The sequence below is a fragment of the Trachypithecus francoisi genome, unplaced genomic scaffold (assembly GCF_009764315.1).
Source record: "Trachypithecus francoisi isolate TF-2019V2 unplaced genomic scaffold, Tfra_2.0 Lachesis_group10, whole genome shotgun sequence".
NCBI classification, from domain to species: domain Eukaryota; kingdom Metazoa; phylum Chordata; class Mammalia; order Primates; family Cercopithecidae; genus Trachypithecus; species Trachypithecus francoisi.
Window position 1 is genome coordinate 36,721,673 of NW_022681455.1, and position 23,852 is coordinate 36,745,524.

A 23,852-nucleotide genomic window follows, 5' to 3' on the forward strand; every position below is an offset into this window, starting at 1 on the left:
TGTCTTCTTCTTACACTTGAGGCTAATGTAGTTCTAGTGCCATTCCACGTGATAATTCCTCTGTTCACACATCTCTAGTTTTTCCCTGCATACTTCCTCAAAGCATATATATTGAAATTCTGCAGTGTGTACTAGCACAGCAGAAGGGTGTGAAGTTAGCCATGTTGTCTTCTCTCTGGAAGTTTCTAGTTTAGCAAAAGAAGCAGGATAAGGTAATGTGTGAAGAGGGAGCTGAGCACTGGGGTCTGACAGGACCTAGATTTGAATCCCACCCACCCCAACTGTGTGACTTTGGACAAGTGAATTGAGCTCTCTGAACTTCAGTTTCCTGACTTCTCTCATAGGGGAGCTGTGAGGATTAACTGATATAATTGATTTCAGCATAGCACCTGGTGTATAACAATCACTCATTAATCAGAAACTATTATTATTATTATTCATGAAACAATTGGGAAAATGTATAATCAAGTGCTGGACTGTTCAACACAGGCAGGAAGAGAGGGCATGGGCAGGAACAATCCAGGAAGGCTTCCTGGGGGAGGTGTTCTTAAGGTTGGCCTTGGAAAATAGGTGAGACGTTTATCAGCAGAAAGGAAGGATGGGGGAAAGGGTCCAGGTGAGAAGGATATGGAGTGGATGTGGCCTGAGAGTGGGAACATGGGGGACACACTTCAGCTTCTAGGAGGGCAAATGTGCCAGGGGCCTGGCACACAGTGGGTGTGGCTGAGAGAACATGTTCTGTGTGCAGGACGCAGGGTCGGATGGGGTGGTCATCCTTCTCCTGGGAAACAAGATGGACTGTGAGGAAGAAAGGCAAGTGTCCACAGAAGCTGGGCAGCAACTGGCCCAGGTAAGCAGTTGGGCATCAGCCCGTCTCCATGTGTGGACTGGCAGACACCTCCCTGGCAGGTAGTGGATAGGCATCACTTGACCTGGGCAGCCGAGAAGAACCCATGGCCCATTTCTGCCCCTGCCCCAACCAAAGACCTGCTCAGAGTGAACAGCAGCCTGGCCGCCTCTGCCTCCCACACAGCCCCAGCCTCTGGAGATGTACGTTAAGCCGAAACCCGAGGCTGGAGTGGCGGGGGTGATACTGAACCTCATTGTTGAATTAGCACATTCCCACACCATGTCCCCACCTACATAAGAAATAGTTTCAGAGTAAAAAGGTTTTAAAAGCTTTGCTTAAAATTCCCAATCAAATTTTAATTTTATCTCTGGTCTCTAATTAACGTGCTGCCTTCTAAGTTCTCCTATTTTAAGACTCAAATTCTCCCTTGGGATGATTACATCAAAAGCTCCACTGCCAGACAGTGAATACTATTTATTCATGAATAGCATTTAACCACACTCCAGAAAATCTGGAGAGAATAAAAATAGAGGGAAAAATCACTCCTCGCCCCACCTCTCACGCAACCCCTCTTGGCATTTTCATACCGTATTTTCTTCCTGTTTCTCTTCCCACTTCCCATAAGTCATGAGGTCATCACTGTGGCTCCTCCCTGAAAGGAATTATTTTCTTTTCCTTTTTTTTTTTTTTTTGAGCTGGAATCTTGCTCCGTCGCCCAGGCTGGAGTGCAGTGGCATGGTCTCGGCTCACTGCAACCTCCGACTCCCAGGTTCAAGCGATTCTCCCACCTCAGCCTCCTTAGTAGCTGGGACTACAGACGCGTGCCCCTAAGCCCAGCTAATTTTTGTATATTTAGTAGAGACGGGGTTTCGCCATGTTGGCCAGGCTGATCTGGAACTCCTGACCTCAAGTGATCTGCCTGCCTCAGCCTCCCAAAGTGCTGGGATTACAGGCGTGAGCCACCGTGCTCGGCCTTTTTCTTAAAAGTAGTAACTCAACCCTTTGACATAGTAATTTATCCTCTAGCAATTTATCCTAAGGGAAGACTCAGAAGTAATAATCCCTAAAGGAACACCTAATGGATACCCATGTATAACGTACAATCGCACATGTTTATATGAGGGTTTTCAAATATTATTTATAAGAACAAACATTTGGCAGCAATTGGTGGTTAAATTGTGGATGTTCATACGAGAGGTATTTGCCATTAAGCATCCTGTCTTGGAAAAATATTTAAGGGTTTGGGGGAAATGCTTACAATATAATAGAAAATCATATAAGCAACTGCAAATCTAGATATAGGTTAGGTTGAAACATATGAAATTGCTGCTATTTGACTGGGGCATGCCAAAAATAGCAATTTCATCTGGTTTAACCTAACTGTACAGGACATTTAGCCCCCACTCCATAAAAGGGTTATATAAAACAGAATGGCAGTATCTACCCAAACACTAACAGCAGTGGTTTAGATATTGAGCGTGTACTTTCTTATACTGTATCTTCCAATATTCTCCCAATGAAATATTTTTGAAATTAAAAAACATAACTAACATTTATAAAGTGTCTCCAGAGACCTTTCTCCAAGTTGGGATGCAGGCTTCCCACGCTACTCCAAAGGCTGTGAAATGTCGTTTCAGTGCATTCTTTGACACCTTGGCCAGCCGGGCTGAAGGGACAGTGGGCAGAGGGCTTCATCCAGGGACGGTGGCCCACGCTGAGACGGGGCTGTCTTGCTCGCCACTGAGGTCGGCTTAGGGATGCATTGGGACTCTGATGGCCAGGACTTTAGTGGCGGGGTATGGCCTGGCCTTGCAGTTGTCTCTCCCAAGGCACATATGCCCCTCCCTGTCTGGCCTGCAGGAACTGGGGGTCTCTTTTGGGGAGTGCAGTGCCGCCTTGGGTCACAACATCCTGGAGCCTGTGGTAAACCTGGCCAGGTAAGTGCTGCCCACCCGCTCCCCGCTGCCGCTTCCGCGCCCCACCCCCACCCCCCACCACCCCACCGAATCCTCTGGGACAGCTCCAGCCCCCCTCTTGACTCCCAGCTGAGACTGAAAGGCCCATTCTGAGGAAATGGGTAGGGGAAGCACCTAGTTAAAGACCTTGGCTCACCAGTCTGAGCAGGGAGAGAGAGCCCTGCACTGAGAGTCTCCTGACTCCAGCTCTGCCATTCTCTTTCGCTGAATCACTCCCCACAGGCACTTAGGCTCTCGAGCCTCAGTTTTTTCATTTGCAAAGAGGGCTGAGGAAAGGAGTGTCTTTCTTCTGCTCCCAAACTTCTAGTAGCTTCCATGGATTTAAAATAAAATTTGAATGCTTTGCAATGGCCTGCAGCATCTCTAGTGCCATCTCCCGTACCCCTGCACACACACGCATCATTCACTCACACCCACACAGACTCACATTCTCTCACACATACACTCACACTCACACACACACACTCACTAAGTTCCAGCCACTTAGAGACTCCTTCCCTGATCACCCACCTCCCACCACTATTTTGGATCCCAGCCCGTTTGTGTCCTTCATGGCCCTTCTTGACATGACACATATTAATGGTATATGCATTTATCTGTTTTCTTGTTGTCCAGGAAGGCAGGGCCATGTCTGTTCTGTTCAGTCCCTCTCCCCATGCCTGGGACCCAGGTGCTCCAAAAATGAATACAATGAGTGAGGGATGAGGGGAGCTAGATCAGATGGGCACTGTCTGGCACGCAGTAAATACATCATGAAGAAAGGGAGGGGCTTCTTTTGCTTCCCCAGCCCCCAAGCTCTCTCTTGGCACTGAGCCATAGCCCTCTGCCCGGGATGCACCTCCCCCATCCTTTTTGCTGGCAAACCTTGTCCATGGCTCAGTTTTCAGTTCGGTCACCATCTCCTTCCTCCCCAGATCCCTCCAGGACCTGGTGTGAAGTCCCTGTGTGCCTCCCCATCATTCCTGGGCTGCAGTCACCCCTTTTCCTGTCTGTCTGTCTCACTACTCAAGGGAGGGAATAGTGGCTTCTCTGTCGTAGTCAGAGTCCTGCACAGTGCCTGGCACATAGTAGGCCAGAAAGAGAAGGTCAAAGTCTCAGTGACTCAATTCTTCTGGTCTCATGTGGAATGCAGGGCAGAGGCAGAGCTGGTGTGGGGGTTGCGGGTGCAGCCTCCCAGCCCCCAGCTGCACCCATGGGCCCATCCATGCTGCCCCTAGGAGGTGAGAGGGAAGACTGATGCTCGGCATTGTCACATAGGTCACTCAGGATGCAAGAAGAAGGCCTGAAGGGCTCGCTGGTGGAGGTGACCCCCAAGAGGCAGCCCAAGAAATTCGGTTGTTGCTCCTGACCACTTGTCCTGTCCCGGGTAGGATGGACACCCGCATGGTTTCCTGTCCCTCAGCTCCTGTTCTTCGTTCCTGGACAGCAACGAAACAGAGGACCAGTTTGGAGGTTCACGAAAACCCTTCTCAAATCAGGACTCGGATCCCAAACCAGGGCTGCATCACCTCTGCCTTTCAAACTCCAAAGGAGGGCTTTGTTGAGTGAACAAGGCTTGCGGGGCAGGAGTATGGTAAAACTCTCCAAAGAAAGAAAAAGTCCAGAAAAACAACTTAAGGAAAATACACCAAAATATTGGCCACACATCTGTGGGTGATAAAATTATAGCGAGAATGTGTGTGGGGGGGGTGTTACTTTCGATTTTACACATATTTGTATTTTCAGATTTTCAACAATAACGATATTCATTACATAATCAGTAAAAAAGAGATGAGGAGGAGGACAGAAACTTTCCAAGGAGCTCCCTTGGGTGCTGCTGGCTCCTAACTGGTGTAACCTGTTAATCACCTTGCTCAGTGTTAGAGCGGTTTCTCTGTACTCTGCCTGGCAGGGTGCTGTTGGCCTGGTCTCCCTCGCTATTTCTATTTGCAAGCATGGGCTTTCTTCGGTTCCTGGGAAGAATAATGATCCGAAGGCCTGTGATATGCCCTGATGCCCTCCTGTCTTGCAGAGCCCCGACCTCACTCCCTTTCCCCATGATACGAAACACACCTCACAGGGGTCACATTTGAGGGTCCCATCCCCTGCTCCAATGCCACGGTGTCCCCAGGCACAGGGCTTTGGCCTGAGCTGTCAGTCTCTGGATATATTTGAGGGGCAGCTAGGGTGTGGCTGGGGGTCCAAACAGCTGGGGAGCCTAGATTCAGAATCATTCACATACTCTTCTTTGTAGCTTTTGCAGAAGTTTCCAGAATTCCATAATATTCACCTTCTGAATGGCGGCTGCACCTTATTGGCCAGGGCTGGGGTTTCCGGTGCCCTCGGAGAGCTTGCTTTAGAGTCTTAGAGAGACTGCCATGGACTGTGTTTGTATGTCTGTCACATCTTACCATCATCACAAATTGAATATACAACATGTGCCAGGCACTGAGTTTGTTTGATTGTTTTTTGAGACAGGGTCTCTCTCTGTTGCCGAGGCTGGAGCGCATTGGCGTGATCGCTGCTCTCTGCAGCCTCAACTGTCTGGGCTCAAGCGATTCCCCTACCTCAGCCTCCCAAGTAGCTGGGACCACAGGCACGTGCCACCACACCTTGCTAATTTTTTAGTGATTTGCAAAGACAAGGTCTTGCTATGTTGCTTAGGCTGGTCTCAAATTCCTGGGCTCAAGTGATCCTCCCAATGTGCTGGGATGACAGGCGTGAGCCAACCGCCCCTAGCCTGAGTTTGGTATTTTGTAATCCTTCAGGTACTGGGGAATTTCCTGGCTGAATCAATGGAAACCCCATAGAGGGACAAGCAAAGACAGTTCAAGGAACAGAGTTAGAGAGAGAACGAAGGAGAAAGAGGGAGCAACAGAGGGCTGTTGAATCACATAGTCTTAGACCCTGTTCCCAACCCCTCTTCTCAGTTCTGAAAGGAACGTCTCAGCAGCAGTGAGCCTTCTATCACTAGAGGCACACAAGCAGAAGCCAGGTAATACTTGGCAAAAGGTGAGGTAGAGAAGATCCCAGCATCTGAATCCGCCAAAGTTGGATTAGATTCCCTTAACGGACCCCATTCAACCTCCAGACTCCATGTGGATGATTCCCATGGTCCAGCTGATTCTTTTTTTCTTTTTTCTTTTTTTTTTTTTTTTTTTTTGAGACGGAGTCTTGCTCTGGCGACCAGGCTGGAGTGCAGTGGCCGGATCTCAGCTCACTGCAAGCTCCGCCTCCCGGGTTCACGCCATTCTCCTGCCTCAGCCTCCCGAGTAGCTGGGACTACAGGTGCCCGCCACCTCGCCCGGCTAGTTTTTTTGTATTTTTCAGTAGAGATGGGGTTTCACCGTGTTAGCCAGGATGGTCTCGATCTCCTGACCTCATGATCCGCCCGTCTCGGCCTCCCAAAGTGCTGGGATTACAGGCTTGAGCCACCGCGCCCGGCCTCTTTTTTTTTTTTTTTTGAGACAGAGTCTCACACTGTCACCAGGCTGGAGTACAGTGGCGCAATCTTGGCTCACTGCAACCTCCGCCTCCTGGGTTCACGCCCTTCTTCTGCCTCAGCCTCCCGAGTAGCTGTGACTACAGGTGCCCGCCACCGCACCCAGCAAATTTTTTGTGTTTTTAGTAGAGACAGGGTTTCACCATGTTGGCCAGGATGGTCTCGATCTCCTGACCTCATGATCTGCACACCTCAGCCTCCCAAAGTGCTGGGATTACAGGCGTGAGCCACCGCGCCCGGCCTCTAGCTGATTCTTTTACTGGGTGCTTCGCTGATCCTTTTTTACCCCAATGTCTTCTCCCATCTCAGGTCCCCTCCTGCAGCCCACAAGCCTGCGCCTGAACTGAGCAGTTTCTAGACTGTGGTGTGCTCAGAGAGAGAGAGAGGGGTGTGGGCTGGAGTGAGTGACGCTGGCCCTGGGTGAGGATGTGAGACAGGTCCTGTAGTTGCTAATGGCGCTTTCTCTGGGGCCCAGGGACCTGGCAGGCACCAACATCTCTGTCCTTTGGGCCAGAGAGTTAATGAGGCAGATAGGCAGGGTGTGACTCCTGGGAGAGACAGGAGAGCAGACATAGCCCCTGTTGTTTGGGGCCTGGTACAGGAGTGGCCCCAGACCTCCTTGGTTCATCTCAGCTCTGCTCTGGCCTCAGGCAACTCAGAGTCCCAGGAGGTGGACTTCTGGGAGAAACTCCACACTGCCCAGAACCCTGTTTTGGCTTTCTTGGGCCAGATCCACCTGCTGGGCAGGGCACAACTGTGTAAGGACCACCAGCCTTTCCTACTGTCAAAGGGCTCACAAGGCAGAGAACAGGACCCAGAAAACTCAGAGTAGCACAAAGCAGGTAACAACAGCAGCAGGAGAAACTTGAGGTAGACTTCAGAGTGAACTTCCAGGCAAATGGTGAGTTCTTGGGGCATGTCAGCCAAGGGGGCTCTGGCTTAGGCTTAGCCAGAGTCTGATTAAGAAAAGGAGGGTGGGACTGGGCTGATGGGACTCAGGCTGCTGAGTGAGAAGGGAGGGCAAGGGGAGAGAATGAAGGCTGCGCAGGAGCTTTAAGAGAAGAGGGCTTTTTGGAACTGAGGGGGAGCAGGGGCAGAATGACATCCTTCCCTTACCCAGTGCCTACCGCATGCCAGGCACTGTTCTGAGCACTTAGCTCTTGTTACTTCATTTAGCCCTCACACCATCAGGCGTATTCCCCAATCTTACAGAAGAGGAGAGTACTGCACAGGGAGGCTGAGTAACTTCTCCATAGTCATGTAGCAAGTAAGTGCTGGAAACGGTGTTAAACCCAAACGCCAGTACCCACAGACTTAGCCCTGAAGTTATGCAACTCCTTACAGGAAGATGAGGATGCTTCCGGGAAGCAGAGGCCAGGTCCCTGAAGCCTCGTATTGCTCCCTGCCAATTCCTCTCCAGTAATAGTCCATGTCATTGGTGGGTGTGGACCAGGAAAAAGTGACAAAAATGCCAGGAAAAAGTGACAAAAATGCCAGTGACAAATGCCAGGAAAGTGGCTGGAGGACAGCCTTCATCCAGGACAAGTCCTTCATTTCCCCTCCTCCTGCAGTCCGGGGAGCCGGTGGGACCTGGGAGGGTGGTCAACATCAGAATTCACAGAGGCCCCCTCTCCAGTCTTTCCTCAGTTGCCCTCAGGCACGTTGCTGCCCTGGGGCCCCAGAGATCAAGCTAAGTCCCCCAGGCTGGGGCTCTGCAGGAGGGACTCACAGACTCCTTCAAACCTGGCTTTGAGCCTGCAGGAGAAGGGTGTCTCCAGTCCCCACCCCAGTGTGGGAGAAAAGGGGAGGGCAACTCCAACGAGGACTCCTCTGCTGTGTCTTGTTTGCTGCTGGATTCCCACAACCTGGTCCAGAGCAAATGCTCAGGAAATATGTACTGAGTTAGCAGGCAAGCCTCTCTCCAGCTAGAGCTCCCGGGCCCTGGCCTGGCCTGCAGGGCGGCCAGTGGTGACGTCAGCCATTGGGCTGACTCGAGTATGTCTACATCCCATCTTCTAGCCAGAGTCCTCCCAGTCGGGGGCTCCCCCTGCCCTTGACATGTGGGACACAGTGTGGGTGAGGAGAAAGGTCTGACCGCTGGGCGCAGACTCCCCCATCCTGCCAGGGGCCTGCACAGCATAACCTAGAGGGCAGTGATTCCCAAGCTGATCTGCCCTTCAAATTATTTGGGATCTTTCAAAAATGCCAAAGCCCAGACCAACTATGTCATGGCTCTGGGGGTGGGACCCAGGCTTCTGTATTTGTGAAACTCCCCAGGTCCCAATGTGCAGAGACGCTTGGGAACCACCTTCTCAAAGCCCTTTCAGATCCACTTTCCCATTTGAACCTCAGATTAAACCTGCTTGTTTCACAGGGCAGGGTTTTGTCAAAAAATAGATACGTGTGTGTGTATGTATGCACATATATATTTATCAGATTATGAAAGCAATGTGTACTCCCTGCAGAAATTTTAGAAGTAAATTTTAAAGAAGAAAATGAAAATTACCCTAGTCTTATCACTTATGACAGTTACTATCGACATCTGTTTTCTTTCTTTTATTTCCTTGCTTTCTTACAGCTGAGGAAACTGAGGTAGAGAAACATTAAGTAACTCTCCCAGGGGCCAGGTGGAGAGGCTTAGGCCTGTGATCCCAGCACTGTAGGAGGCCGAGGCATGGGACTCACTTGAGCCCAGGTGGTGGAGTTTGCCGTGAGTCAAGATCTCGCTCCAGCCTGGGTGATAGAGTAAGACTCTGTTTCTAAATAAATAAATAAATAACTCCCAGGGTACTGGAGCTAGCAAGTAGCAGAGGCAGGATTTGAACCCAGGGCACTGATGGAGTCCATCCCCTGGGGTTGTCATGAGGTCTGCTGGGGCTAATGTGTGCCAAGGACAGGCATGTATCTGGGCCCACTACATGTAGGGGTCTGTGACAAAAGGAGGCTCAGCAGGAACGGGGAAGGCGGCCTTTGGGGCTGACTGGTTTCTGCTTTGTCCTTGTGTGTCTGAAACAGGAGAATGGAGCCCAATGCCACATTCGACACGCAGCTCACGGCCACACTTGAGTGACGGCTCCGACTCATCTTTGCTGGGGTCTGTGGCCTTGTCCTGCTGGTGGGGCTGTAGGCTAATGGGCTCATGCTGCTGGTGGTGGGCCGGGGCCCGGGCGCCCCCCACCCGCTCCACACCCGGACCCGCAACCTCATGATGAACATCACGCTATCTGACCTGCTCTTCGTGGCCTGCATGGTGCCTGTGCTGCTGCTGAGCTTCCTGCAGCACGACTGGTGGCTGGGCCCTGCCATCTGCACCATTAGCCAGGCCATCAACACAGCCACCGTGTTCTGCACCTTCTATAGCATGGTGGCCATGGCTCTCCTGCATCACGTGGCTGTGGCCCTGCCTGACCTGGACTTCCCAGCCGTCTGGGGTAGCTGCCTGCTGCTCTGTGGGGCCATGTGGGCCCTGGGCCTTACAGCATCCCTGCCCAACTGGCTGTTCCAGAGGGTGGCAGTGGAGGAGGAGACAGTGGGGGCTCCCGAGACCCAGGCCTGCCTCTTGCTCCTGAACCCTGCTGGGACCTCCTGCTACTTCAGCCTGCTGGGAGCCCTGGCCTTCCTGCCATGCATGCTGGGGCTGGGCTGCTCTTTCAGCCACGTGGGCTGGCTCCTGTGGACACAGCCCTGAGGTCCCATGGGAGAGAGCATCCAGGAGCATCAAGAGAACACAGCCATGGGCCACCTGCCTGCCACACCGGCTGCTTTTGTGGCCTCCAGCCTCTGCACCATCCTGGCCTACTCCAATTGCGCTGTCAGCCCTATTCTCTGCTTCTACCTCTCCCGCCCCTTCTGGGCAGGACTCAGGGACCTCTTCTGCAGGCCGATGACGGCCAGGCATCCCAGAGATGTGGGAGTGGCAGCCACAGTGATGGTGACTGTCCAGCTTGGCCATGACAGGGCCCCAGGAGGCCTATGGGGCCTGGCAGGGGTCTAAGAGTATAGGCTGATGGATGGGCTGAGACTCAAGGGAGATGGGAAGACCCTTAGGGACCTGATAGCCCACCCCCTCTATTTTACCAGTGGAGAGACTGAGACCCAGAGGGCAGAGGGCTCAACCAAGGGCACAAGGCAACTAAATGGCTCAGTGAGAGCTCACATCTCTAGGTAACCAGGTGGATCCTCCCACTCCACCTTCAGGCTCAGATACCTGTAGGCTCCACTGCTCTCTAATTGTGTGATCTGGAGCCTCTGTGTCTCAGTGTTCTCATCTGGAAAATGGGATGATGATAGTACATACCTTCTTCACAGGGTTGTTATGAAGATGAATTTGCTAAACACATGTCAAGTGCTTAGAAAGATGCTTAGTAAGTGCATATGTGTGCTGGTCATTGCTACTATTACTATTTTATTTGTATTCATTCAGGGGCATTTGAGGTGAGTGGACAAGAGGAAGGCAGAGGGGCTTCCAAAGGCAGAGAAGTGGGTGGAGAATGATCTGGGGGGTAACAGCCTACGGTCCTTAATCCTGAAGGCCAGGAGATTAAGTAGGGGGAGCAGAGGACCAGCCACAGCCTGGGCGGTGAGCTCAGAGGCAGGACAGCCTTTCTTCTCTCTGCCCACCACTCCAGCTCTGTTCCACACACCCCTCAGTCCAACAGGGGGACAAAAATCCAGTCAACCATGCAGCCATGAGTCTGGGACTGTGAATGTCTGAAGCCCTCCTTTCTTCCCTGTGGCTTCTCTTCCTGAAGCACCTGGGGCAGGGATCCCTTTCAGAGCCCTTTTCTTCTCTCCAGAGCCCAATTTGAGGTCCCCATCTTTCCCACCCTCGGTGCCCTCCCTCTGGCCTGCTCAGGGCAGGCCTCAGTCTTCTGTGTTAGCCTGGAAACCTGGGAGACTGTCTCTACTGAAATTCCCAAGACAGCACGTTCTGCTTGGTGACGGTGTTACCATTGACACACACACACACAACACACACACACACACACACCACACACACACACACACACACACACACACACACACACACACTGACTCTGTGATACAAAGCTTGAGAAACGTTGGGTTGGACCAGATCAAACTGGTCCCTTTGCTGTAGGACTTAACAGAGCCTTGAATACCCAAAAGGCCACTGAGACTCTCGAGAGGGAAGCACAGCAGGCAGGTTCCCAAGCTCCACGCCAGGGAGCCAGTGTTCTGTGGACCACACCTTGGGAAAGAATCCACGAGATGTTACGGTGTCGGGCACAGCAAAGATGCTCTTGGCGTCCCGTCCCGCCCCCAGCAGTGGCTCTGCGCCTCAGTCCCTCTGCCAGGCAAGCACCCTCTCCTGACACTTTCCCATGGCCCCTGTGGTGAGGTGACACGAGCTGCTGGTTACGGGAACTTCCCTCCTTCCAAGCTGTGACCCCACCCCGTTCCCACTCAAAGCGTATCAGAATCTAAGTCACAGGGACATGTAATTATAGGGACAACCGTGAATCAGCACCCATTTACTATAAAATCATAAGAAGTAAACAAGTCCCAAACTTTGGTATAATTAGTTCCAAATTTCTTGTGATGTTCAGGGTGGGAATGGCTGCCTGGAGGACTAATCTGGGAACAGACTTGCCCAGAGAAGGGAGAAATCCCCTTTTGCTATGATCCCTGGTCCCTCATGGCCACAGGGATTTACATGTGAAGAGGAACAAGAGGAAAACAGTGTCTCTTGGGCAACCTAAAATGCAGTGGGTCCTGGGTGCATGTCACGTAGTCACGTGCAACCTTATGTACTCGTCACTCTGGCCACGCGATGACCCTACAAGGGCGGGGATGGTAGTGATGACCCCAACGCACAGGGGATGCCAGACTCCTCATGGCACAGTGACTCTGGTGCCCACAGATTACCCAGCCCCTGATGGCTTGGCATCAGTACGCCATGGTTGTAGGATTTCCTTGCTCACTGCCCGAGAGCAGGGCACCCCTGAGGGTGCAATTCTGTGTGTGCATCTCCAGCGTGGTCTCCAATGCCTGAGTGGGGCCTGGCACTCATGTTTGGTAAATACTTGTTGAGAGATGAGTGAATGAGTGATCAAATGCAATAAAGCAATCCATTTATTTTAGAGGAAATTCTGATGATGTTACTCACTTCTCTCGCCTCCTCAATGGCTTCCCGTTTCACTCAGTAAATGCCAAAGGCCTCATCATGGCCTACACAGCCCACTCATTCTGGCTTCTTCACCTCTCCAACCCCATCTCTAGCACTTTCCCTTCCTGCACTCAGCTCCAGCCACACCGGCCTCGCTCTCCTGCAAACGCACCAAGGATGCTCCTACCACAGGGCCTTTGCACCTGCTGGTCCCTCTACTTAGAGCCCCTTTCCCCCAGATATCAGCGTGGCTCCCTGTCTCACTTCCTGGGGGTTCACCTCAACCACGACCTCCTCTGAGAGGCCCTTCCAACCACCTCATGGAACACATCACCCTCCTTCTCCATCATGTGTCTTTAGAACTCTTGCCACCACCTGATATGATGTTACTAGCCTATTTGTTGATGTGTTTTCTGTGTCTCTCCCATACTGTCTGTGTGTGTGTTGTAAGCTCTGTGTGGGGACAGGGCCTGTGCTTTGTTCATGGCTGCATCCTCAATGCCTAGCACAGAGCGTGGCACGTGGCCTTTGCTTGTAAATCCTACTGAACCAAACAATTGAAGGAAGCCACAGAGGAGAACGTGGACCCTGTCAAACAGCAACGTCAGTGCTATTTTTCAGAGAAGAAAGAAAAACATCATGCTTTACTAAAAGAACCAAATTTACTTCAGTTTAAGGCAAATTCCACACAGAGACTGTCTCAGAGACGGGCACAGAACCAGACACCGTAGAAACACCACCACCATGCATGACAGGGAAGCAGAGGCAGGCAGAAGACGGGGGCCTGGCCTGCACCAGGCATGGAGAGGTCAGTGGGCTGAGGAGCTCCATGCGGCAACAGGGACTGGCATGCATGACCTGCTCCCCGAGTGGGCAAAGGCGGCTGGGTGGGCCCAGGAGGGAGATCCCCTTCTTCCCCACCTTTCCCACAGCAGGGGCAGGCGCTCAGGCTCAGATGCCAGAGCCCGAGGCTGAAGGACTAGGGTGTGTTTGGGGTGATGGGATGGGACAGGGTGACACAAAAGCCAAGGCGGCCTCGGGTAGGGTCACATCAGTTAGGAGTAGGATGTGGGGGAGCTGGGCATGGGATGAATGACCCTCAGGATGTCAGATCTAAAGGAAAACCTGGGGCCATCTGGTCAACCCTCTTGTCATACAGACATGGAAATTGAGGCCCAAAAGGTAGAAGGGCCTTGCTTGGGTTCCCACATTAGGCAGTGGGGGGAGGCAGGGCTCAAAACCAGGGCTCCTGTCTCCTAGCCTCGTGGGATACAGGGCAAAGAGCAGGGGCGGTGTGGGAGCATGGGGCTGAGCCACTCCTTACTCAGGCCTCCAGGTGGGCAGAGGCGTGGGCACCGAGGGCCCTGGGAAGCCTCTGGAGGGAGGAGGGGATTCCTGAAGCCAGGAGTCAACCGTGGAAGTGCCTGTGGGCCCACACCAGGGAGAGGCCTCCACAGGCTGTGTGTCTAGAACTTGCATCGTACTGAGCTCAAGAGGCACCAGAAAGGGCCCTGTGCTGAGCAGCCTCCGCTTCAGGCCCATCACATGGCTGACGGCCCATGATGACAGCACCCCGTGGGTCCCCGGGGCTCCCAATGCATCCAGTGTCCCTGGGAGGGGGCACATGTTCAGGCCTTCCTGCAAACCCATCAGCTTCATGGGGTTCACTGGAAATTGGGCACAGGATAGACCACAGGGCGGGGGTCAGTGACAGTAGACACCATGGGTGGATGGGACGGAGATGGGGGGCTGGAGGAGGCCGAGCCCAGGCTTCAGGATGACAGGGAAGCAAATAGGACTGCCGGGGGCGGGCGACAGGGACCCCAATCACCCCTATTGTTTACACCTTCCTGACTGGGCTAGAGCCAGGTACTGGTGAAGAAGAGAAGGGCGAGGTCTCTGTGTACCCCGCTGTCACCTGTGCGCCCCTAACTCCCTGGGTCTGGGCAATAAGTGAGGCCAAGAAATTGAGGAGGGGTCTTCAGAAGTCCCACCCCTTGACAGCCTCCCAGGCACACAGATGCCCCAAAGGCCGGGCAGGCCGACTTCGGGGAGGCTGGGGCCCCGGCCTCCTGTTCGCCTGGCCTCTCCCAGGCCCCAGCCACCTGCCTGCTGAGACCAGGTTCAGATGTGTGTGTGCAGGGGGGACGCAGGGGGCGTGCGGGCTGGGGACTGCGAGGGCGAGTGGGTTGGTGCTGCAGGTGGGGGACGTGGGCGAATGCCCTGTGCCTTCATGTAGGACACCAGTTGGTCAGGGATCTCTGCCAGCACGTCTCGGGCCAGGCGGGCCATGCTCAGCACGTGGTTGCCTGTGCGGTCCACGTAGTCCCGGAAGGGTACAAACTGGCAAACGGGAGGGCAGGGTCAGGCAGTGCCTCCTGTGGGACCCTGGTCCCCAAAATCTCCAGGCCTGGGGTTGCATCCCCACGCCCCTCCCAGCCTCTGCTCACTTGACTCAATCCCCCCATCTTTGTGAATTACCTGAGGGACTGTACCCCCCAACTCCCTGGGTTTGCGCAGTAAGTAACTGTAGTCATAGTCACTGTTCTTTCATTCACTCGACAAATACTGAGCCCTATTCCACACCAGGACACAGCATGGAACAAGATTTCTCTACCTCGGCACTAAGCACAGCACTCAGTAGGTGCTTCCGAAATGCCAACTGAATCTCCCTGACTTCTGGGGCATGTGCCCTCCTGGGTCTCCCCCGACCTGTCCAGCAGAGCCCTCTCTCTCTCTCTGGCCTCTCTTCATTCCTTTTCTCTCTGGGGCTAATCTGGCCAATGCCTAATGCCAGGCCCATCTGGCTTCTTCCCAGAGGGTGTCCTCCATCCTGAGCGCCTCCTCCGGTTCACTCCTGCCTCCAGGCCTTGGCATGGGCTGGTCCCACCTCCCAGGTTGTCCTCGCTCTGGTTTCCAGCCCCTGTGTTTGGTCTCCACCCCTGGGATACTGGGCCCCAATTTTTAAGACACGGGGGTATGGAGGATGTCAGCTTTGTCTTCTGCATCTTCTAAGCACTAGGGCCTCCTCTGCAGGGGATGAGTGGGGGAAGTGCTTGCGGAGGGTGCATTCTTCCGCCTGACTGCATGGAAATTCCCTGAGGACAAAGATCTTTCTGCTCATTATATTTGCATCCTTCATGGAGATGCTTATATTGATTCAGTTAACCAAGCAATGCCCATTCTTGGAGAAGGCTGCAGCAACGCTAAAGACACTGCCTCGGCCTTCAAGGGGCAGAAAAAAACAGAATGAGGCTGACCACAGAGGCCTGGGGGCTGAGGAAGGGCTGGCAGAGGGTTCTGGCCTCTGGCTGGGCACCCACAATGTTAGGAGTGTGTCCCAGGCGTGACAGAGAGGGGCCCAGCCCAGAGCACAGCATGGCTGAGGAGTGACTCCTACTCCCTTCGGTGACGACTGGGGCACTTTGGGGCTCTCGGTGCCTCCCTCCCAGGCCCTTCCCCAGGGAAGCCCCCAAAGGGGGTGTGAGGTCCACCTGGCTAGAGGGGCTCTTGAATTTCCTGTGGGACAGGCAAAGTCTGGGCTTCACCTGGACAATGTCGCGTTCAGCCAGCTTCCCCCGGGAGGAGATCCGCACGTCGTCACCATCCAGCTCCACCATGGCTGTGAGGGGAGCAGTGTCATGGGGAGGTGAGATTAATGGTGGACCCCTGGGCCTGGCAGGAGAGTGGACTTGTCCTTCCATCCCAGGCCAATCTGGGGCTGAGACCATTGGCCCATGCCCCGTGTTAGAGACGTGGAAACTGAGGCTGGGGCCAGGAGGAGCCCGATCAGGTGAGCCTCTGACTTCGAGCCCAGTGCTTTGGCTCCCCACCCTCCCCAGACTCCCAGGGCTGGAGGAGAAAGAAGTGACTTGGGGCCTCCTCCCCACAGCCTTGGGATGTGGGTGTGGGTGCACACCCAGATCTGACACACCCCTCCCTGCGCAAACAAACGCACCCCACACCCTGCACACTCACCCAGACACACACGCCCAGGCGGGGGCTCTTACTCTTTCGGGAGGGATCATTCCCAGGGGCCCGCAGCCTCTGAGGAAACATCTGGGGTGGGGGCAGGGGTACTTGGCTAGGGAAGGAAAGGAGGGGAGGGCAGCAGGTGGACTCACCGTCGAACTCTGCCTGGCCCACGCCGACGATAATGATGGACATGGGGAGCTTGGCAGCCTGGGAGACAGCATAGGGGGCAGGGGAAGGTTGGACCCAATTGGGACCCGGTTAAAAGGAAGGAGAAATCAGGGGCAGGGACAGGAAAGGGTGGGCAGAAAAGAAATGGGAGCGTGAACATGGAGAGACAGAGGAACACAGAAAAGGGGGTACGGGGGTAGGGAGAGGGAGGGCACTCAGATAAAAAGCAAGGGAAACCAAACTGTGGCCCGGAGGAGAGAGGGAGGGTGGTGGGGGGAATGCGTCATAGGTCTGCTTTGGTGAGTCACCCCTATCCCTTCTTACAGGGAGACCACTGACTCAGAGAGCCGTGTTCCTGGGCTTCCCCAACCCTGAGCCTCCCCTTCCACTCCCTTGACCTGGCCAGGTCGGCCTGGGGAAGGGGCAAGTAGTCCTAGAGATGGGTTAATGAGGGAGCCATCGGGGTCTGGAGGGAGCAGACAACCCACTGTGACTAAGAGGTGGGAACAGTGCTCACCAGCCAGATCTCTCATGATCGGGGCACCCTTCCACTCCCCAGAATCCACTATCCAGCACCGGACTCTGCAGCTAGAGGCCAGGAGGTGGATGAGGGCAGTGGGGCCCAGTGAGGGAGGGAAAGGAGAAGCACCGCCCAAGTCACCTCCAAGCATTTCCCTAAAGTCGAGGAGGTGGGCACACTCCCAGGGTTCCCCTAAGGGGGAGGAAGACACCCCTCAAACCACCTCCCCACCGCACACTCCTTGCTTACGTTGACAATGGCCTCCTTGGTCTGCGCCATGTCTGAGATGACCCCGTCCGTGATGATGAGCAGCACCGAGTACTGGGAGCCGTCCTGCACGGCCGCTGCATTCCTGGGTGGGGCAGGCAGGGACTGAGGTCTGTCTGCTGGGCCTCTGGGCATGTTCCCCGCTAAACAAGGACCCTGAACACTTTGGAGGATGACAGCTCTTGGGGGAATCTCTTCAGGGTCAGGGCTCCCTGAAAGGCAAGTGTGTGGGAAGACACACCCCCTCCCACCACCCAGAGGCAGCCTGTGTGGAAACGGAGGCCTTGTGAGTGCTTGGAGGCGGTGGCAGTGGCACTCACCTGGCCACGTGGGTGACCACGGGGGCGAAGTTGGTGGGGCCGTAGAGCTGCACCGTGCGCAGGCTGCGGTGGTAGGCCTCCAGGATGCCGTCGATGCCGCAGCACGAGGGATTCTCCTGGTTGCCATTCTGGGGGACAGAGGGCGGGGAGGCTGAGCCCAGGAAGAAAGGACGGGGGTGTGCAATGTATGGGAACAGAGCCCAGGTGGGGAGGCCAGCAGGCCTGGGCTGCCCCAGCTCCTCTCTGGTGTGGGATGGTGGGGCAGGGGAGGGAGCTCCCAGGGCCCATCTTGAAGCAACACATGCTTCAGGTGAGCTGGGTCCAAACCTGCTCCTTACCCAGCTCCTTGTACCTGTTCAGAGACGCCCCAAGATCCCTGGCTGCTTTCGTCAGGGAACCTTGGGTAAACCCACTCTGCCCAAGTGGGTCTGAGCAACTCAGGAAGGACCTGTGGCTTATCTGTTCACATGCATACTGGGCCCAGCACAGTGCTCTGCACCCTCAGGCATGCGAGGGACGTCTGCTGTGCCTGAGTGTCCCCAGCTCATGGGAGCCAGGGAAAGGGGTGGCCTGTGCAGTCATCTCCACAGGGCCCAGGCCGCCCAGATGCTGCTGCGCTCCACATCACCCTGGGGATCCACCTCATCCCATCTCAGACCAACTCAGGGATACCCAACCCACACCACCTTGTCCGCTTTGCTGGGGCCCTGAGGGATGGGTCAGCCACAGCTCGCCTCCACCTCCGCCTGCGTCTTGTCAGGAACAAGGAGGCCAGAGCCAGCTGTGGGCAGGCAGCTTCAGATGTGGGGGGCAGCATCTGTGATCAGGGAAGGGGGTGGGTTTCTGGAGCCCCCCTACACACAGCAGGCAGTCTACCCCCACTGAGGCTGAGCCTTAAGTCCCTAGGCTCAGAGGAAGGGAAATGTCCCCCTACCCCCAGCTTGTCACCACACCCCCAGCCTGGTCAGTCCTCTCTCCCACCAGCGGGACCTCCTACCAGCGGGAACTCGTGGGACACCCTGCCATCGGGGGGCAGCTTGGCCCCGAAGCCCAGGGCAGGGAACATCTTGTCGCTGTCATAGTGCTGGATGATCTCTCCGACGGCGGTCAGCGCCAGCGCGTAGGCATTCAGCTGGTAGGGACTCATGTAGTGCAGGGATGTGGACTGTGAGGGGTTCCCTGCAATACAGGACATGGGAACCTTTGACCATTTGGACCCACCAAGTTACCCTGGGTTCAGAATGAAGAAGGGAGTGTCCAAGAGCACCCCTAACTTTTATTAATCCTTGACTCCTCTCTTTCTCTCGTATCCTATATTAAATCCTTCAGCAAAACAGATCCGGAATCCCTCCTCATTCTCTCCTCCTCCCCATACCACCACCCTCTTGCTTATAGGATGCAGCAGTTTCCTAACTGATCTCCCCGCTTCCTTCTACCCTTGTGCCTCCAGCCCATACCCAGCACGGCAGTGACTGAGCCTATCCGCCTCAGAGAGATCATGCCTCTCCTCTGCCCAAAACGCTCAACGCTTCCACCTCCCGCAAAATGAAACCCAAAGTCCTCACGAGAACCCGCAAGGCACACATGAGCTGGCCTCCAGGTCATCTCCTACCCTCCTCCCTGTCACTCGCCAGTCCCAGCCTCACCAGCCCCTCGCCATTCCCACCTCAGAACCTTGGCAATGGCTGTTCCCTCTACCTGGGACACTTTTCCCCAGATGTCCACATGGCCGGCTCCTTGGCCTCTTCAGGTCTCTGCTTAAGTGTCACCTCCTTAGTGTGATCTTTTCTAAGCAGTCTATTACAAATTACAGCCTCCCCCAATCCTTCCTATCCTTCTTCCTGGCTTGATTTCCCCCCCAGAGCCCTCTTCACTACTAATATAGTCTATATTTAATTTATTTGTTCATTGATGGGAGGGAGTACAGCACAGATTGCCAAGATACCAATCCTGTCTACCTCCTACTAGCTATGTGATCTTGGGTAAGTTCCTTAACCTTAGCCTTAGTCTCTTCACCTGTAAAATCACAGCAGTAATAGTTCCTACTTCATAGGATTGATGTGAGTATTAAACAGGTGCTATCAACACTATGATAACGATCCTCAGTGTTATTATTACTAAAGCCCCTCCCGGCTCTGATTGCCCAGTGCTCTATGATGCTAGGACCTACAGCTATAAGAGGGGCTCCTGACACCTGTTGAGGGCAAGACCTGGGCATTTTTGATTGGCGCAAAAATGAGCACTGAGCACCCCTAATAGAGTCCAGAGCCCAAGGAAGGTTGTGATGTTTCTAATCATGTAAAGTTTGGCACTGTGATTGCTCCTAGTGACCCAGCCACAGGCTGACACTGGAGAAATTGGGAGGAGGGAAGGAAGCCAGGGCAGCCCCAGCCAGGTAAAGACCAGGGTCCCTGGGCTGGATCCTGCCTCCCTGAACATCACAGAGCTCAGTCTTGGCTGTGGTTCTCCACTCCAGCCTGTGGGTTGGACCGCACAGAGGAGCTGGGATTTGATCCCGGGGGAAAACATCTCCAGGGCTCTCCATAGGCCCAGAGTACACACGATCCCATTCCCCCAAGGGGACTGGGTGTTCCTCAAGGACAAGGCTGTGGTTCAGAGCCCAGATTTATGTCAGTGGTCCAACCTGGGGATACCTCTGCCATCTTGGTTGTATCTTTGTTCCTCCAGACCTAGGTACCTCCTCTTTGGTGAGGAAGAGGCCAGAGAGTATGAGGATCGTGATCCCAGCCAGGGCCAGACACCGCAGCCCTTAAAAGTTCTCTCTTCCCACCCTGCTCTTCTGTCCATCCCCCAACTCACCATTGGAGGCAGTGAAATCAATGGCCACAGTGAAGTTGATCTGGGTCCTAGAAGAGGGAGAACAGCAGGGGAGTCACCTGGAGGGAGGCAGGGCTGTAGGAGAGGGGACAGTGCTAGACACTGGCTACCACCCTGGCTCTGCTGCTTGCCAGGTATGTGGCCTTGGTGAAGTCACTCATCTCTTTCTAGTTCTGGAGTGCTGAGATAGTAATGCCAGCTATGCCCCCCTAAAAGGGTCAATGAGTATCAGAAGAGTTAGGCAGCACGAAAGCTCTTTGAAGATGATTGTGTTCTGTGTGGGCATGCGGCTATGATCACTTATTTCCTCCACAAACCCTGCCCCCTGGGCCCACCCGAGTAGGCTGGGTGAGGTTGGGTCTCATTGGGTTGCTGGCTCAAATTTGGAGTGAGATTCGGGACAAAAACTCATTTGACAAAAAAGAGATTCAAATAGACATTATGCATCTCCTAGAGAAAGTATAGAATACCACCCATGAAGTTATCTTACCAAAAAATTGAACCTGATTCTGCTTGAGGCTCCAGAGCTGTCTAGTCAGTTACAGGAAATACAGGGGACAGAGGAACACATTAAATGACACCACAGGAGATGCAGCCAGCAAAATCCAGTCCTTGGGAAACTCTGTAGAAGCACTACCAGAGTCAGCAGCAGCACCATCTCCTGGGAATATGCTGGGCCTCTCAGACTCCATGTAGCTCTCCTCAATCTTTTTTTTTGAAAAGAGGTCTTGCTCTGTCACCCAGGCTGAAACACAGTGGCGTGATCACAGCTCACTTCAGCCTCAACTTCCTGGACTCAAGCAGTTTTCCCACCTCAGCCTCCTGAGTAGCTGGGACCACAGGCACACACCGCCACACCTGGCTAACTTTTTTTTTCTTTTTGTAGACATGGGGTGTCATTATATTGGCCAGCCTGGTCTTGAACTCCTGGGCAAAAGTAATCCTCCTGCCTCAGCCTCCCAAAGTGCTGCGATTACAGGTGTGAGCCACCACATCTGGCTGAATATTAGATTCCCTTGGTGGGGTACAGGAATCTGTGTTAGCAAGCCATTCAGGTGCTTGGGGGGAATAAATGAACAGACAATTAAGAGACCAACCTACCAATCACAGCCTATGGTTCTTGCCTAGATTTCTGACTGAAACAAACCCATTTTAAAACTATAAGATAATTGGGGAGATATAAACACTCACTAGATATTTAGTATTAAGGAATTGTTAATTTTTTAGGTGTGGTTATGGTATTGTGGTTATGTTTTATAAAGAGAGAGTCCTTATGTTTTAGAGAGACATCCTAAAGCATTTGGGGATAAAATATGATGGCTGGGATTTACTTCAAATTGGATATTAAGAGGCTGAGGTGGGAGGATCAATTGAGACTAGGAGTTCAAGGCCAGCCTGAGCAACATAGTGAGACCTCAAAAAAAAAAACCCACTAAAATAAAAAAGAATAATAACTGAATGAAGGGGAGAGTGCACAAAACAAGACTGGCTGTGATGTGGTAATGGCTGAAGCTGGGTGAAGGGTACTTGGGGGTTGATTATACCTTTTCTCCACATTTGCATGTGTTTGACATTTTCTCTGATAAAAAGTTAGGTTTTGAGGATTCAGATTCAGGATTGAGACTTTCTGAGGGCTTGGCTGTTCCAGGTTCTGTGCCAGGTCCAAACAGAACAAAGCTGATAAACACAAGTCCCTGATAAAGTCTAGTCTTATGGTGCTCATACGGCAGTGAGCATAGAATCACCAGGGACACTTGCTTAAGAAGATTTCAGGGCTCCACCCCAGAAATGCCAATTGAGTTGGTCTGGAGTGGCGCCCAGAATCTGCCTCTTGAACAAACGTCCACTGCCTTCATCCAGGGATTCCGGGGATTACGAGGACAAGAGGCTGGGATCACATTAGGGGAAACTCCGTTCTAGTAATTCTGTTGGGACTATGGATGATGTAAGATCAGGTAGGCCTCACCTCACTTGCATTTAGCAGAAGGTGCCTATCAGAAACCACAGCTCTATCAACAGAAGGTCCCTATCAGAAACCACGTGATACAGCTGAGCTGCTGCTCATGGAACCCTAACCCCCAGGGAAATGTCAAGGACATGGTTAGCAGGAGACCCAAGCCAGGGTCTGCTGGCCACAGACAGTCATCCCCACCCTCTTTACCCTCTTCTGCTGGCTGGGGGCAGAGCATCCAGAGGATTCCAGGCAGTAGGAGAGAAGGAGCCATAAGCTAGCAAGAGCCTGGGTTCCTGAATGACTGCATGGATCATCTCCCCACCCAACCCTGCCATCCCACAGATGAAAACAGACCTTTATTTGTATGAAGGCTTGAGATTAGACAATTATGTGTTACAGCAGTTGACCTACCACACTCATCTGCTGTTTGTTGTCACCTTTCAGTGTGGAATATAGAACACATGCCTTTGTTAGAGGTAGGGAGACATTTGGAGGTCAAAGTCCTGCTCCCAGGGCCACTCTTGGGAGGATGATTCTGGGCTGTGGGACTATACCGGAAGGACACTGTTGGACTGGCTCTTCCAAATACAGGGTGAGGGGAAAGGCAGGCCTTACTTTAACGAGTCCTCCTCTGCTCTGGGTTCTGAAAAGCCTCGGGAAACGAAGCAATTGGAAAGCAGATACTCTTGTGGGAAAATTACTCGCAGCAGCCTAGTCTCTCCTGCCTAAGAGGAGAACACAGGGTGCTGAGCAACCAGCTCCTCCTCTGACAGTGAGGCCAGGGTACCCATACCCTTCCTCCTGGGTCCAGGTGGCGGGTGAGGGAGGCCAGGGAGGAGAGGATCCCTAGACATCAGCTTCCTGCCCAGGCATGCATGCCAGGCTCTCAGTCCCTGCAGCCAGCTCCCTCACTGAGGTTTTCCAGAGAGTTTAAAGAGAAGGCTAGCTCTGGGGCTACAACCTGCCCAGTATGGGTGGCACCAGCTTAGCTCAGCCTCTGAGGGCTCCTTTTCGATGAAACCTCACAGCATCCAGCCCTTTAACTCATCAGCCTCCATCTTCATCCCACCCCACCTGCTAACTGCGAGTCAGGCAGCCAAGACTGATTCATTACTACAGAATGAAAGGCAGCATGTTATGAGAGAAGGAACCCTGCCACCATCTAGGCGTGTGGCTTCAGGCAAGCTCTGTAAAATGGGGATAACTGTCCTGATCCTGCCCACTGTGTTCTGTAAGTTGGGGGTACTATGCAAATGAGAAAAATAAACAGGATGGGCTCACGCCTGTACTCCCAGCACTTTGGGAGGTCAAGACAGGCAGATCACCTGAGGTCAGGAGTTTGAGACCAGCCTGACCAACATGGTGAAAGCCCATCT

General features: G+C 53.5%; 3 protein-coding genes across 13 annotated transcripts in view; 2 read left to right on the forward strand and 1 right to left on the reverse strand.

Moving 5' to 3' along the window:
• Positions 1 to 5,329, forward strand: part of RAB44 (RAB44, member RAS oncogene family) — a 40,505-nt gene extending 35,176 nt beyond the window's left edge. For 3 of the 5 annotated variants that reach the window (XM_033216987.1, XM_033216986.1, XM_033216985.1), the window contains exons 12-14: positions 749 to 850; positions 2,711 to 2,787; positions 4,084 to 5,328. In XM_033216987.1, the coding sequence (XP_033072878.1) occupies positions 749 to 850; positions 2,711 to 2,787; positions 4,084 to 4,174 (270 nt within the window). In that variant the 3' untranslated portion in view covers positions 4,175 to 5,328. Of the gene's footprint in view, positions 1 to 748; positions 851 to 2,710; positions 2,788 to 4,083 lie in introns of all 5 variants that reach the window. The other 2 variants (XM_033216988.1, XM_033216989.1) reach the window with 2 other exon arrangements.
• A 1,116-nt stretch (positions 5,330 to 6,445) lies between these two features.
• LOC117087136 (pyroglutamylated RF-amide peptide receptor-like) lies at positions 6,446 to 12,355 on the forward strand. The gene has a single exon (XM_033216990.1). It carries the CDS (start codon positions 9,447 to 9,449, stop codon positions 9,993 to 9,995), a length of 549 nt encoding a protein of 182 aa, XP_033072881.1. The 5' UTR covers positions 6,446 to 9,446; the 3' UTR covers positions 9,996 to 12,355.
• Positions 12,356 to 13,074: 719 nt separating this feature from the next.
• Positions 13,075 to 23,852, reverse strand: part of CPNE5 (copine 5) — a 97,584-nt gene continuing 86,806 nt past the window's right edge. For 4 of the 7 annotated variants that reach the window (XM_033216991.1, XM_033216993.1, XM_033216996.1 and 1 more), the window contains 6 exons: positions 20,505 to 20,551; positions 18,682 to 18,863; positions 17,685 to 17,812; positions 17,347 to 17,449; positions 16,559 to 16,616; positions 15,529 to 16,056 (listed from right to left, as the gene is read on the reverse strand). In XM_033216991.1, the coding sequence (XP_033072882.1) occupies positions 15,662 to 16,056; positions 16,559 to 16,616; positions 17,347 to 17,449; positions 17,685 to 17,812; positions 18,682 to 18,863; positions 20,505 to 20,551 (913 nt within the window). In that variant the 3' untranslated portion in view covers positions 15,529 to 15,661. Of the gene's footprint in view, positions 14,778 to 15,528; positions 16,057 to 16,558; positions 16,617 to 17,346; positions 17,450 to 17,684; positions 17,813 to 18,681; positions 18,864 to 20,504; positions 20,552 to 23,852 lie in introns of those variants that run through there. The other 3 variants (XM_033216995.1, XM_033216994.1, XM_033216992.1) reach the window with 2 other exon arrangements.